At 48.5% G+C, this 16,046-nt stretch overlaps 1 protein-coding gene across 3 annotated transcripts in view; it reads left to right on the top strand.

The window, feature by feature from the left end:
* NIPBL (NIPBL cohesin loading factor) overlaps positions 1-16,046 on the top strand; it is a 91,124-nt gene that overhangs the window by 52,753 nt on the left and 22,325 nt on the right. For all 3 annotated transcript variants that reach the window (XM_075267659.1, XM_075267668.1, XM_075267678.1), the window contains exons 6-10: positions 675-823; positions 910-1,070; positions 1,474-1,567; positions 3,207-3,815; positions 5,693-7,615. In XM_075267659.1, the coding sequence (XP_075123760.1) occupies positions 675-823; positions 910-1,070; positions 1,474-1,567; positions 3,207-3,815; positions 5,693-7,615 (2,936 nt within the window). The remainder of the gene's footprint in view (positions 1-674; positions 824-909; positions 1,071-1,473; positions 1,568-3,206; positions 3,816-5,692; positions 7,616-16,046) is intronic.

Below are 16,046 nucleotides of genomic sequence, written 5' to 3'. Positions count from 1 at the left end.
GGAACGGTTCCGGACCCACAAACGCGTAGCTGCGACTGCATCGGCATCGTCGCACACTCCGCTCCGGATTAGGCCCAAATGAATGGGCCTGGTCGACAGTAGGGAGTGTCTTCGGGCGGAAGTCGCGAGGGGAATCCACCTGAAAGAATGAGCCGGAACAAACGGCTCCCGGAAAAAAGAACCGATCGGCTCCCATTGATTTCAATAAGAGCCGTCTTTTTGGTCAGGATTTTGAGGCGGATACGGCGGTACCTGCGGTTGCATATTTTATTCAGCAGTCCTCACTATATACCAGTTTCTTGGGTAAAATATAATAGGGGGCGTGATGTAATAAGACTGGCGTTGTGTACGCCATGCTTAATCCATTCCCGTCGTTGCGAAATGCAGCAGATTTATGAAGAGGTTGTGGCCTTTTGATATTTCTGACACACCGCCCTCTGCCATAATTGAAATCTGTGATAATAAATTTGATAGTCCGAGGCGTCCTGGCCCACTTTGACCCTAAAATAGTAAGATGGATGCAGAAAAAGGAAAGTGGTGCAAGAAGGGCCAACATGGCACAGCTGCGCCAGTTTCCTGAGCTTGGTCATATATGGGCTTTGAGATTTTGCAAAAGTAAGAAATTGGACCCCATTATTTGTAACGCTTTTAAAACCTTTCCTCTTCCATTTCAGTCGATTTGTGCCACCTCAGACCAGTTCAACAAATCGATTTATCGGCCAGCAAAACAGTCCTGTTCCAAGCCCTTACGCTCCCCAAAGTCCTGCAGGATATATGCCATACCCTCACCCCGGAAGTTACACACATCAACAAATGCAACAAGGTAATGTGGAGGGTAGTGTGCGCTCACGGTAGTCATCGCGGTCTGACTACTCCTTACTGACATACTTCATATCTTTACTTCCACAGCTTCAGTTTCCAGTCCAATCGTGGCCGGCGGTCTGAGAAACCTTCACGAAAACAAAGTCTCTGGACAGCTGGCGGGAAACTCTGCAAACCACCACGCTGATAATTCCAGACACAGCACTAGTGAGGACTACCTGCAGATGGTACATAGACTGGGCAGTGAGGTACGTACACGAGCATCCATTACTAGGGGGCGATCAGGAGCAGGCGCATTGCGAGACGTTGCTTAGCTAGTATCCAATCTGTTTTCTCCTAGTGTTGCGCGAATAGTATTCAAAACTATTCGGCGAATACCTCGCGCCCATAGGATTGGGTGTAAGCAGCCGAACACCAAGGGGTTAAGCGCAGTGAATATTTGCTGGCCGCTAACACGCATTCCTATGGGAACGAGGTATTCGCCGAATACTATATGCTCAACACGATTTTCTACCTTTGTCATTGTATTGTAAGAGGTTATTGCTTTATCCTATAGGAGGGAACCTACTGTATATGATAAAGACCTTCGCTTCTTTGGACAGATATTTCTTTGTTTATAGCTTCCTTTACAGATTTGTCTTTCGTTCACAGGATAGTGACTCTTCGATACGAAACACTGCCTCATTTCCCCTTCGGTCCCCACAGTCCGTGTGCTCTCCTGCCGGAAGCGAAGGGACACCAAAAGGTAAATGTTCCTATCATTACGTCCTATTCTATGGCCTGGATGTTGTATAAGAACACGCGGAACCGAGGGAAAAAGAGTATTGTGATGTGTAGGTTTTTAAAGGGATCCTATCATTAAAATTGTATTTTCTCTACCTACTACGTCGTAATAGTCTTAAAGTCTATTCTTCTCCTACCTTTAGAAGTCTTCTCTGCGATGCCGTTCGGTAGAAATCCTGGTTTTCGTCGGTATGCAAATGAGATTTCTCGCAGCACTGGGGGCGGTCCTCAGTTCTCAAACAGCACTGGGAGCGTCCCCAATGCTGCGAGAGAATTCTCCAGCGACGCCTCCATCTTCGTCTGGAACGGCATCTCTTGGCGTCTTCTTCCACGGCTGGGTTCAAACTGTGCATGCCCGCCGGCCACAAGAAGATGGCCACTTACACTTACTGTGTAAGGCCTAGAAGTTTAAACCCAGCTCCGGAAGAAGTCGTGAAGAGAGGTCATTCCAGATGAAGATTAAGGCGGCGCTGGAGAGTTCTCTCGCAGCATTGAGGACACCCCCAGTGCTGTTTGAGTGAGAGAACTCATTTGCATACTAACAAAAAACGGAATATCTACAGAACGGTGACGCGGAGAAGACATCTAAAAGTAGGAGAAGAATAGCCTTTCTTAAGGCTATTCCAACATAGTAGGCAGAAAAAAAATACAATTTTAATGATAGAATCCCTTTAACATTTGGAGCAGAATTTTTGAGCAAAAAAGCAGAGGAAATTCGTGCAGGACTCCTAGGAGATGACAGTAAGAGTCCTGCTCACCCCGCCCTGCCTTCTTTATAGACTTACTATACTTTAAGGTGCTATGCACGTAAACTGTTCCTTACACGGGTCCATGAAACAATGGAAAGGACGGCACACAGACGCCATGCGACAGTGAACAGCTTCAAACAATTCGCCTGGAAAATTCACCCTTAAAATGAAAGTCATGAAACTGAACCATCTCAGGATGGTTTATTATTGTGGAAAAACCGAGGCGTCTGTACCTGATACAGAATACTTTATTATTAGATGGCCGTTAAAGAACGTGACTGGGGCCTAGTGGTAAGGGAGAACGACACGAAACTAAAATATGTCATAATCCAAGTCTCTGCTGGCTCATAGATGGAGGAGATTTACTTGTTGCGACAATTTATTTAATACGTATGTGCTAAATCCATGCATTTCTTTTTAAGACTGGCATCTGATAGGCCAGTCTTAAAGGGGCTCTTCAGGAACTTTTATTTTGCTTCCTGTTTTTTTTTGTTTTTTTTCCATGCTGGACTTTGGGGGGCCTGGGATGGTTCCAACCCAGGTCGTGTGATCAGAACCAGCCTTTACTGTACTATAGTACAGGTCACTAAAAAAAAAAAATCTGTGAAAACTGGAGAGGTCGGAGGAGGCGGAAAAACAACCCAGGTGCTGGTACTGGTTCTATAACCCAGGGTCGGATCCAACCCTCCACCCCCCGGGTCCAGCATGAAAATAAAAAAACACCCAGAGGAAGTCAAATAAAAGTCCCTGGACAACCCCTTTAACAAATTCCCCACAATGTATTTTGCATTGTACAATGTGTTCTTATAATTACTTAAGACCATTTCTTTTTTCGTTTACCCCTCCTTTAAGGATCAAGGTCATTAATTCTTCAATCCCAACCTCCTCCCTACACCTCTCCGAGAGACGCTCCTCCCGATATTTTGCTGGACTCCCCCGACAGAAAGCTAAAAAGACAGAAAAAGTTAAAGACGAGCAAAGACGAAAAGGAGTCGAGCGAAAAGTCAGCGATGTACGACATCATTAGCTCTCCCTCCAAGGACTCTACCAAACTCACATTAAGACTGTCACGTGTAAGATCTTCGGAAATGGACCAGCAAGGAGACATCCTCTCCAGCATGGAGAACAGCAATGTCTCCGAGGGCGACCCCTCTTTCAATGTGCAGTATCCCGGGCACACATCAAAAACGCCAGTCACTCCACAGGACGCCAATCGCCCTCTGAACGCCGCCGCTTGTTTCCAAGAGCAGAATGAATTCCTGCAAGTGCCCGTCCTACAGCCCAACACGTCTGCAACTGCAAAACCGTCTCAACCTCCCGTGGCTCAGTCACAAACCCAACAAACAGGAAGCATAACGCCATACGATGAAGTGGAACTGGATGCTCTGGCAGAAATAGAGAGGATAGAACGGGAATCTGCCATCGAGAGGGAACGCTTTTCTAAAGAAGTTCAGGATAAAGGTAACCTTGAAATAAGTTTTCTCTTGACGCTTGGCGGCGCGTACACAAATATCTGCAGGAGATGGAAGACCAGTAAACAAAGGCAAAGTCTTAGGCAGGCTATGCACCATAGATCGCTGTCAGAAAACCCTGATTTGGGTTAGGCTAAGGACTTGCGTAGTGGGCCAAAGCAAAAAAAAAAATATCGCTGCGGGAGGAAACACATTGCAGTATTTCCCGCAGCGCTTTTTACATAGTTTTCCTCTGCGGACTTTCTGCTTTCGGAGCAGCCTTTAAAAGGGCTTTCCCATCCCAGGGTGTCACCTGCCTCCTTTCTTACCTCCATTTTCTGATTTCAGTGATTGGTTAGGGGGCCGGCGTTTCCATCTGTATATTTGACATGCTGCTATCTCCAGAACTGCAGCGGTTTTGGAAATCACAGCATATCCACTGGGGGTATTTTTCTGCAATGCCAGGGTGGGATCCATTTACGCCCCGGCCTGTTGTCCCATATAGCTGAGGCCGCTCCAGTTGAGGGAATAAGGGTTATTCACATCTGCTTTTGTATTCCGTCCGGGGAGAGTCCGCATGGGGAACCCCCGAACAGAATACAAACGCAAGTGCAAAGCGCTATGCTGTAAAACCACACGGACCCCATAGACTATAATGGGTACCGTGTGCTTGCCAGGTGCTGCCCGCTCGAATCATGCGGGCCAGAAAGGAGATTGGGACTACTTTCCTTTCCGCATGATCCCTGCGGACATCTGCCGGTAAGTACATGGATCCCATTATAGTCTATGGGGTCCATGCGGTTTTACAGCACAGCGCTTTGCACTTGCGTTCGGTATTCCGTTCAGAGGGGGGGTCCTCATGCGGACTTCGCCGGACGGAATCCAAACGCTGATGTGAACAGGGCATAAGTTGTTTACATCATGATATATATTTTTTAAACCTTTTGTAGGACCTAGTTAAAAAGCCATAAAACAAGTCCCCATAGTAATTGTACTCCGACTGTCGGAGGCTCAGATGTCTAAAATCGCCCACGACAATGTTTTCTGCCCATCTTGACTTCTTTGTCCAGCGATGTCCCAGAGAGAACAATGAACGTCTGGCGGACCCCATAGTTAACGGGATCCCTCGGGACCCGCTGTTGTCTGTCGTAGAATGGATCCGTCCTTTGTTCTATTCCTACAACGGTTCAGAAGATCGGATTAAACACAGACGTGAACGCAGCCTAACTAGGTCATTGTGTGTCCGAATAACTATTCTTATGGGTTATATGCGGAAATTGAAAACAAATCAAATGGCTATTGTTGTTTGGCACTTGCACCCAATAATTAGAAAAAAAAATAAAAAAAATCTGGTTCTGTGTGTCAGAAATGAATGTATACCCATTGAACCAGCAAAATAATATAAAGTATGCATAGTCACGTCTCCTTTTGGCTGGGGAACCAGCAGAGAGTCCCGATTGGGGTCGCTGGTCTTTGGTCTTTAAGACAGGTCGCTCTTATATACGAGCGACTCCGGGCCCCGGAACATATTGAATGACTTTAAGCCTCTACATGGAACATAAATATATTGAAACACCCCTTTAAGGCCCAGGGCATGTGCAGTGTTAAGGGGTTAAACCGTTTTGCACGAATGTATTCAGACAGATCAGTATGGTCTCGGTTATCCCAATCCCGGCCATGACGCTTGAGAGCCTGTGCCGGACAGCATAGCCATCCTATAATGTTGTGGTGTTCCTATAAAGCCTTGCCTGTTGTAGGTGTCACATCCAGAAATGAGATTTTTAGATGGTGGTTTGTGGTGTTGATGGTGTTTGATGTGTCGGACTCCGGTTCTCAGTTTTTAAGGTCTTTACCAAGTTCTAACCCGATTTTTTTGTCAATTCCCAGATAAACCTTTGAAAAAGAGGAAGCAAGATTCCTATCCATTAGAAGCTGGAGGTGCTACTGGAGGAAACAGACCGGCTTCCCAGGAGACGAGCGCTACGGGAAATGGGTCACGGCCAGCTTTAATGGTTAGCATTGATCTTCTGCACGCTGGCAGAGCGGACTCTCAGGCAACTGCAACTCAGGACTCAGACTGTGTAAGGAAATCCGAAGAAGCGAAACATTGTAATGATGGATTTGTTTCCGCACCTCCTGAGGACCCGATGGGAGTTCTTAGAAATATCTCTGAAAACCATCCAGAGACTCCAAGAAAGAGGTCAGAGTCAGAAACCGAATCTCCTGATAAATCCATCATGAGCACACCTGCTAAACATCCAGCCGACCTTCTACAGGAGGAGGCGCTGAAGGAAGGCAAACCGTGCGACATCAAAGCGGAGCCCCCGGAGAACGTCGAGGAAGCCATGCTTTGTGGGGACGGCAAAAGCGAAGCGAAACCCGAAGTAAGCGAACAGAGCTGTGAGGTCAACAAGATGGAGAGTAGGACGGGAGATGAAGTGATGGAGGACGTAAAGACGGAGTCCAATGACTCAAAGCCTTGTGACATCCCAGAGGGAGCCAACGTCAATGAGAGTGTCAATGACTCTAATACAGAGGATACGAAACAGGAGCAGAAACCGCAGCCGAGTACTCCAAAGCAGCAGCCGCGCGGCGAAAGCAAATCTGACACTCCCAAACAAAAGCCCGAGGTAAAGCCAGAGACCCCAAAACAGAAGGGTGACTGTAAACCGGAACAAGCCAAACCGAAGGCTGAGCATCCAAAACAGAAAGGCGACGGGAGGCCCGAAACCCCCAAGCAACGGACTGATAACCCTAAACAAAAAAGTGACGGCCGCCCGGAAACACCCAAACATAAAAATGATGGTAAACCTGAAACGCCTAAACAAAGAGGTGAAGGTCGACCCGAAACGCCCAGACAGAAAAGCGATACCCGACAAGAAAGTCAGAGGCGACAAAGCGACGAGCGTCCCATACTGACCAGACAGAAAAGCGACAGTCGTCCCGAGACGCCCAAACACAAGCACGATAACCGAAGAGACCCCATCAGACTCTCCTCAGACAAGAAACCCGACTCCTCCAAACATAAAACAGATTCTAAACCCGACTCGCCCAGGGTCAGGTCCGAGAGTCGCTCTGACGGGTCGAAGCAAAGAGTCGACGGGCGAGCGGGTCACGAATCGTCGAAGCGAGATCCTGAGAATCCAAAACAGAAATCCGAAGACAAGAACGAGAAGGGAGATCCATCCAAGGTCAGGAAGCCGGAGTCTCTCAGGTCCTTCAACAAGAACGAACAGGATTCCAAGCACGGAAACAAATCCGATCCTTCCCGAAAGGACAACCCTGAGCGGAAACATAGACACGATTCTGACGAGTCGCGGGACAGGATTTCTCCCGGAGAGCAGAGACTGAGACCAGGAAGCCCAAGGATTAAATCTGATGGTAAACAAGACCTGAGCAAATCCAAGACGGATAAACCTACTTTAAGATCGCCAACGAGTAAGGATGACAAAAGGACCGATGGGAATAAATCTAAGGTGGATGGGAATAAGTCGCACGGGGACAACAAGGCCGGGTTCCCCAGTTATTTGTTGGGTGGGAGTCAGGGCACGCTGAAAAACTTTGTCATTCCAAAACTCAAGAGGGATAAGGATGGCAACGTCACCCAGGAGCCGAAGCGAACGGACCCGAGAGGGGAGCAGAAGGGGGATAAGGTGGGCTTGGTGGAAGATCTTAACAAAGGAGCTAAACCTGTGGTGGTCCTGCACAAGATGTCACTGGACGAGGTGCAGAAACTCATCAAGGAAAGAGAAGACAAGTCCAAGGGCTCGCTGAAGTCTAACAAGAACAAGCCGGCGAAATCCAGCAAAGGTAACGTTGCATTGAAGTATTTGCCTCGATATTGTTGGGTTGTGCTTTGTGCACGACGCACATTTACTGCAGACGTTTCTATAGGACGGGCTGTGCTGCGTGTGAATATGTAAGACGAGCGTCCGAATCCTGCACGGATAAGAAATCCTATGTATTTTAGGTCTCCAGCTCCACAGCCCCCTGAGTATACCCCTACGTACTAATATATGACCCCTGTAAAGGTTTATCCGGTTTGTAAGATTGAAGCAGTATCCTTAGTGTACAATATGGCGGTACCTGCATGTAGACTGTGCAGTCAGCCCCCCTCCCCCATTCCTATAATTTGGCTTGCCTGTAATCCTCTTTACAATTGCTATCCCCCCTCCGCCATCAGTAGTTTATCCGGTTTTTACACCTCGTACGGCCGGTTGGGTAGAGCCGGTGTAGTCTTATGGTTGTAGCCGTCACAATATTCAGTATAGATGATGAAATGTCTTATTCTGAAGCTTGTATTGTCTGGACAGATTATGTAGATTGGTACATGTATGTTATGTATGTATAGATCATGGGTTATATAGACTGTTATATGTGTATGCGGTGTACCATGTGCCTTGGGGTCATGTGACCGGCCCAGCTCTTCTCCTCCATGGACTATAGAGTAGAGCTGGGTCTGTCACATGACCCCGAGTTACATCTCCAGCCGAGGCCGAGCGAGGGGCCGCACACATGGTGGTCTATGTATGGCGGGAAGTGTAAAGAGAATCTGATTCCCACATAAGCCCCTTACAGACTCCATGCACAGCACAACCATAGCCGTCAGCCATTGTGGATAACGCCCAAACCCATACAGGTCACACACAGCTGGGCCGTAGCGAGGAGTCATCCTAGACTGGGGTGTCAGTGAAAACCGACGGCCCAGATACCGACCCATGTGCCATCTTTACCGGCCCGAGCACTGCACACAGGCCGAGAGTCTGTCACACCTCCGACATATTGGTTTCATGTTGGCACAGTAAGAAGCGGCAAGTCAGAGTGTGAACAGACGTCTATTACCTCATATTAGTAACCTCTTGAGGTCGCCGGGGTTATAGGGGTCACCATTGGGGTGACAGAATAGTAAGGACAGCACAAAAAGAGAGATTGTACTCTTACATATGGGAAGTTTAGGAGGCCCCCCTGACTGGCCTGTATCCATGCCTCAGTGTATGATCTGTATCCTGCTGTACAACTACAACTCCCAGCATGCCCTGTTCCGTGTACACACCGTGCTGGGCGCCTCCTATAAATCTCCTGCTGTCCTCTAGGCGGCGCTGGCCCGCCCGTACACCGCCTGTAACACGTCCTGGTCCTCATACAGTTAAACCAAAACCGAAAGCGCGGCTCGTGCTGTGTTGTTTAGATCCCGCTCTTCCCCACAAGAGGGCGACATCCTGGGAAAGCCGCAGCACGTGTAGTGAGAGTGGGCGGGAACACGTGTGTCTGTGTATATTCACACCGGCCTGCACTCTGCCGCATGGCAGGCAGGGGATTAACCCTTCATGGGCGCAGCAAAGCAGAGACGTAGGAGGGTTATATATATATATTTTTGTTTTGTCAGACTAGGCCTGTGAGTATTCATCCTGTGATCTGATCATAGACCATACTGTAAGATTAGTGCCTGGGTTTTGTTTTTGTTTTAACCACTTCAGGACAGGATTGGTTTCCTCGGTTATGTACCATAGATAGATAGATAGATAGATAGGAGGGAGATAGATAGATAGGAGATAGATAGATAGGATATAGATAGATAGATAGATAGATAGATAGATAGATAGATAGATAGATAGGAGATAGATAGATAGGAGATAGATTTGTGTCTCTCAGTGATACATAGGGTTTTATTTAAGCTATTTTTGCATGTTTTTATTTTTTTAAGATCACTAGCAGTACCCGCGACTTCGTCTGCGGAACCCTGACCCCCTGCACGACCCACCTGTAGCGCCGTGCAGGCTTCTTCCTTTGCCGTGTGTCCACAGCGGCTCCCTTTTCCTCATCTCCCCCCTGGCGCCCGCCAACCCCATTTTTCCTACCCACTCCCTCATGTGCTCGTTTCTTTCTCCTACCCCGTGCCCCTTTTCCCCCCTAGCCCCCGTGTCCCCTTCTCCCCCCCAACTCCATGCCCCCTTCCCGCGTGATACCTACCCCGTGCCCCTTTTTTCCCACCACCCCATGCCCCCTTCCCCCGTGTTACCTACCCCGTGCCCCCTTTTTCCCACCACCCCATGCCCCCTTCCCTGCCTTACCTACCCAGTGACACCTTCCCCCCCAGACCCTGTGTCACCTTTCCCCCCACCAACCTGTGCCCACGGCCTCACCAAACCCCGGGCTCCCCGTGCACAGATGTGGGCACTGTGGCGGCCCTGTCCCCGTCCCCCTTCCAGGGGCCCCTGGGTTTACCTGCCCAGGCCCCCCCATTCCCACGTCACCCACTGGACCGGCAACCTCCTCACTCCCAACACACCACCCCTCTCCCTTCTCACGGTTCCCCCCCCCCCTCAAAGGCCTGTCGTCACAACCCTTCTCCTGCGGCCGAATGACACTGTAGGTAGCCCTGAGCAGACATCAGCGACATCCCCGATGGACATGCAGAGGCCGCAGCCGCCACGGGACAGCAGGCCGAACTGGTGTTCCAGACTGCGGCGCAGGCAACCCCCTGTCCGGCCGGGGCAGAGCACTGCGGTCCTGTGGTAAGCCCACACAGGCGGGGCAGCGTACGCACTTCTCGCTGCCCCATAGTACGGATGCTGGTTCAGGACGCTCTGGACCTCTGAGAGCCGCCATGTTCTTGTGGACGCCGGCCGATAGCTCCGCCCACATAAAGTGGCACCCATCCAGGTGAGCTGCTGATGGGGCTGGGATGACTTCGTCCCAGGTCCTGCAGCGAATTCAAAAGTGAAAAGCATCGGTCACGGGAGTGAATTGCGGTGGTGTACGGGAATTCCATGTAGCCTATCGTTCAATCCGGGACCCAAGGTATGTGTGTGCGCAATTTCAGCCAAATCCGTTTGCCCGTCTAGGTGCCATTGCGTCCCCTTTCACACCTGCGCTCGGATTCTTTTGAATGGTTACCCAAGTGCAGCTGTAAACTTGGTATAATACGTACTGATCTTGGTCAGCCATTCCTGGTTTCCGGTGGAAGACTTGATCACCAGGCCAGAGGAGAGCCCAGGTGATGGCGGCCCCCATAGCTGTGTACACATTGATGGTGATAACCTGTCCCTGTCTCCCTATAGGAGCTCCCATTGTAGTATCAGCAGACTCCCCAGTTCTGCAGTTATACAATTTCATGTACAGGAAAGGGTTAAGAGTGGACTGCCCGGACGTATAAAGCCAGCGGGTGGTCTGAAAATAGAGGTTGTCTGGGATAATTCTTTTTTTTTTTTTTTTTTTTTTAAATTTATATATTAACTAGCAATACCTGCGACTTTGACCCACCTGCAGCGCGGCTGTGGCCCCTCCCCTATTGCCTTGCGGCTGCCGCTACCCTGGCCTCTGTTTTCTCCCCCTGCCGCGAAATGGATGGGTGGAGTCAATTTAGAAGTGTGTGGAGCTAAGTTTGCCAAGACCTGTCCACATTTTGTCCCTCTTTCTGGTAATGCCTATTACTATAATAGTGAGTGAATAGTCCCCTCCCCATCATACCAGTACATCTACTATTGCTCTGTATAGTTAGTGTACTTGCAGAGCAGTGACGGGTGGGCGGCGCCTCCTTCTGCACAGCTCGTGCGCATCTTCTATTTTCTTCCCACTGGAAACATAGTAGTCAAGGTTCTGGGTGTTCTCTCTTCCTGCACACAGCCTGTGCGCATCTTCTACTTTCCTCCTGGAACACAGACCCCTATTCTATGGACCACTGGGAAGAAAATAGATGATGTACACGGGCTGTGCAGGAGGGGGCGCCGCTCACCTCACCACTGCTCTGTATGTACAGAATATAGGACGGCAGATCAAGAAACGGATAGCTTTCTGCTCTGACATGTATTTCAACTGCATCGGTGTCCTGTAGATGCCGATAGAGTTGAAATTGTGTGTGTACTTGTGTTGGCCCCGAATGAGCCCCACAAAGTCAGTTTGGGGGCCAATAGGGGACTATTATACTGTTTGGGGGCAGTAAGGGGGTATTATACTATGTGAGTTACCAGAGTTAGTGGCAGGCTGGAAACCAGTAACTTTCTGACCCCCCCCCCATTCCCTCCCTCCCCCACACACTGTTTTTAATGATATTGGGTCCAAAAGATAGGGCTGTACAGCGCCCCCTTCAGGCCATAACCCTATAAAGTAAGTAACAGGGAAAGAAGACGTCTTACAAATCAGAGGGTTTTTTTTTTTTAACTTTAAGACAGATTTGTATTGTATTACAAATTTTGGGGTTTTGATGCCCTCAGAGATGAAGGGATGTGAAGATTCTGGATCTTAGAGGTCTGGGGCACCTGCGGAGAGCTGGTCAGGCAGTTTTTGGATTCGTGTCTTCCTTGTATTGAGTCCAAGCTAAAAAAAACCAAACAAAAAAAAAACCCCGAATCAGTACAACGAAAACTCATGATGGAGGGGGTCGAGTCACGTACCTAGTAGATGCGCAGGATGGGGTTCAGTCGCCAGCCATAGTAGCAGGCTGCTGTAGTCATTGCTTCAGTTGATGATGGTGCTGATAGTGATGCCCAAGCTGAGAAGTTCTGGGTTGTAGATGATATTGGAGATAAGGCTGCAGCCGCTGATCTTCACCATGAGGTCGCTGTAGTTGTGTGTTTAGGGTGAGCCAGCAGATAATACAGCTTGAGGGGCTGACAAGGCCCAGTAGGAAGCTGCCCAAGATAATACACAGTCCAGTCGGTGCGGTTGATAATATACATCAGTGGTTGGATGTTGTCAGTCCAAGCAGATCGGAGACTGCCATCGTCCACCCCAGCATGTCGCAGGTCAAGATCAGGCTTGGGGTTTGGCATACAGGCGATGATGTTGTGGGCAACTGTGATCCAGGTCAGATGACTGGCCGTCTCCATGATCCAGGCTAGTTGTTCAGGGATAGTAGCAATCCACGTGAACATTGCCCATCACAAAGATGAAGTCGGTGCTGAGCACCATGTTCAGAGCGATGAGCACGAAGTGTAGAGAACCAACGTTGCAGAATCACACAGGTAGTGGGCAGGTTAGTTTGGAGTCTGTGAAGCCGGAGACTCTGGGCCTGGGCACCTGCGTTTCATAAGAGGGTTAGATTATGTCACAAGAGGGTTAGAGTGGCAGCTAGGCCAGGTTGTGTCTCGCCGTCTGTCCGACGCAGATGAGTTGAATACACTGGTGAATGAAACCTGGGGGGGGGGTATGGACCTTAAATTGGGGCAGATGAAGGGGGGACATGAAACTTATGGGGGGGGTTGTTTAAGGGGGACATTAATCTGGGAACACCTGAAGGGGGACATTAAACAATGGGGGTCACTGCAGGAGGACATTAAACCGTGGGAGTAGCTTGAGGGGATCGGTCTCCCTCTAGATGCTTCCAGTTTAATGTCCCCCTCTAGTTGTTCCCGGTTTAATGTCCAGATCCAACTACCCCCACTGCTAATGTCCCCCTCCATCTGCCCCAGTTTCATGTCCTCCTCTAGTTTCCCTCAAGTTAAACTGGGGCACCAGGAGAGGGACCTAATACTGTGGGGCATTATAATGTGGGGGCATATAGTGTACGGGTGACTGTAGGAGGATTATACTATGTGGGGGCACAAAAAAAAAACCCGGAAAATGGGCGGAGTCAATGTAAAAGTGGGTGGAGCTAAATGTGCGGCAGCACACTTGGCTCCTGCACATTTTGTCCCTCTTTCTGTTCTTCGAACGCTAGGAGGGATGTGACAGTAAGCTCATGGCTTCCCGCTCTTTCACTTCCACTCTTCTCCATGCGAGTATGGCAATAGATGAAGGTGCGTAAATGGATTGTGACATCCCCGGTAGTCAGTACACCCGGGTGCTATGGGATGGTTTTGGTTTCCTTGCACACTGTGGGGACAGGTTCTCTTCAAAATATTAGGCCTGGATGAATGGGCCTAGTCGGGAGAGACTTCCAAACTGTGGAATTTGCGGCAAGATCGAGCAGGATGCTGATTTTTTTTTTCCGGTGTCCTTCAATTTCTGCCTCCCATCGAAAACACTTACCGACATTTTATCATCAGAAGCGATAGAAACCTCATAAGAGTTGTCTAGTGGCTGCACCAGCCATACTAACCTGTCGCTTTGTTTGTGTAGACAATTCACTATAAACTTTAGGAACCTAGGAGGGATGTCAGTATCTATCTACACATACACACATGGACAAAATTGTTGTTCCCCTCGTTTAATGAAAGAAAACCCCACAATGGTCACAGAAATAACCTGAATCTGACAAAAGTAATAATAACCAAACTATATGCTGACAAGCCACAAAGCTTCTGGGAGAATGTCCTATGGACAGAAGAGATAAAAATCGAACTTTTTGGCAAGGCACACGAGCTCTATGGTCACAGATGGAACAATGAAGCCTATCCTGAAAATAACACCGTCCCTACTGTGACACATGGAGGAGGCTCTGTTATGTTCTGGGGCTGCTTTGCGGCATCTGGCTCAGGGTGTCTTGTATCTGTGCAGGGTACAAGGAAATCTCAAGACTATCAAGGGATTCTAGAGAAAGGTCCTGGGTCTTCTTGTGACAGGATAATGACCCAAAACACACAGCTAAAGACACCCAAGAATGGCGAAGAGGAAAACATTGGACTATTCTGAAGTGGCTTCTATGATCTCAGACCTAAATCCTATGGAGCATTTTTGGAAGGAGCTGAAACATGGCGTCTGGAAAAGGCCAAACCTGAGACACCTGGAGCAGTTTGCTCAGGAGACCAAAATCCCTGCTGAGAGGGGCAGAAGTCTCACTGACTGTTACAGGAATCTTCTGATCGCAGCGATCGCCTCAAAAGGTTGTGCAACAAAATATTAAGGGAACCATCATTTCTGTCCAGGCCGTGTCATGAGGTATATTCTTAAAAAAAATTCTGGTGAAGCAAAAAGCAAAGTCTGACTTTCATGTGTTCATTTTCATAGAATTTTTATATATTATTTTGTCAGATACAAGTTATTTCTGTGACCTTTGTGGGGTTTTCTTTCATTAAACTAGGGGAACAACAATTTTATCCACGTGTGTGTGTGTCTGTCTATCTATTTATCTATCTATCTCAGCCTATTTCAGGTGGTTTGGGGTATAACAGTCCGTGGAGTCTCATCTTCCTCTTAGTTGGTGACCGCTGTATGGGGAGGTGGGGCGGGTGTATTGGGATAAATATAACAGTCCGTGGAGTCTCATCTTCCTCTTAGTTGGTGACAGCTGGACACGTATTGGGCAGCGATCTCCACAGTGGCCTCTTCTTCTCCCAGTAGGATGTAGAGTTTCCTCTTCTCATCTGCAGATATGAAGTCTGGGATGTGGGCAGAGAGTCTTTGGTAGTAGACGGCCCTCACAGCTGAGTATTTGGTGCAGTGTAGCAGGAAGTGGGTCTTGTCTTCTAGGGCCCCCTGGTCACAGTGCTGGCACAGTCTCTTCTCCCGTGGCTTGTACATCTGCCTGTGTCGCCCCGTCTCCATCTCCAGGTTGTGGGCGCTCAGTCTGTACCAGCTCAGGGTCTGTCTGTGTTTGGGGTGGCGTATTCTTCTATCTATCTATCTATCTATCTATCTATCTAACTCCTATCTATCTATCTATCTATCTATCTATCTATCTATCTATCTATCTATCTATCTATCTATCTATCTCCTATCTGTCTATCTATCTATCATCTATATCCTATCTATCTATCTCCTATCTATCTATCTCCCTCCTATCTATCTATCTATCTTATCTATCTATCTCCTATCTATATCCATCTATCTGTCTATCTATATACACACACTTGTTATCCCCACCTTTTGCTTCGTTCTGGCGATAATAAAATGTGTATTTACACTTAACCCTTGGTGTGCTATGCATTATTGATGGGGTTGGTGTGTTTTTTTGGTTTGTCAGCTCTCCGGGCAGCAGACAACGGGCACTTCATCCCATCTATAATTCATTAACAAGCCTCACTTATGGGTTGGACGACGTTACATCTCGGCCTGCCCTTCCAGCTGGTTTGAGTTGTGGATAAAAAATGATTTAATAAGCTTGTTCAGAGAGAAAAGTCTAAAAGTATGTTACTGTGTGATGTGGTGTGGATGTGTCTTGTGTGTGTGTGGGGGGGCAGAGTGTTACTATCCATTGCTATCCTCGCACTGTAGTGGTCTTGTAACACTTTCAGGGTCCTGGCACCCCCACCATTCACATGTTTATGGAAGCCGGGACACTCAGGTGAGTGTCGTCCCCTCTGATGATATTGATGGTCTGTTCTAAACTACCCTATATCTTGTGACCTCTGTGTCAGACTGG

The sequence above is a fragment of the Leptodactylus fuscus genome, chromosome 1, assembly GCF_031893055.1.
Source record: "Leptodactylus fuscus isolate aLepFus1 chromosome 1, aLepFus1.hap2, whole genome shotgun sequence".
Classification (NCBI taxonomy): Eukaryota; Metazoa; Chordata; class Amphibia; order Anura; family Leptodactylidae; genus Leptodactylus; species Leptodactylus fuscus.
Note: the sequence above shows the minus strand (reverse complement) of the source record. Positions and strands in the feature narration are given on the sequence as shown.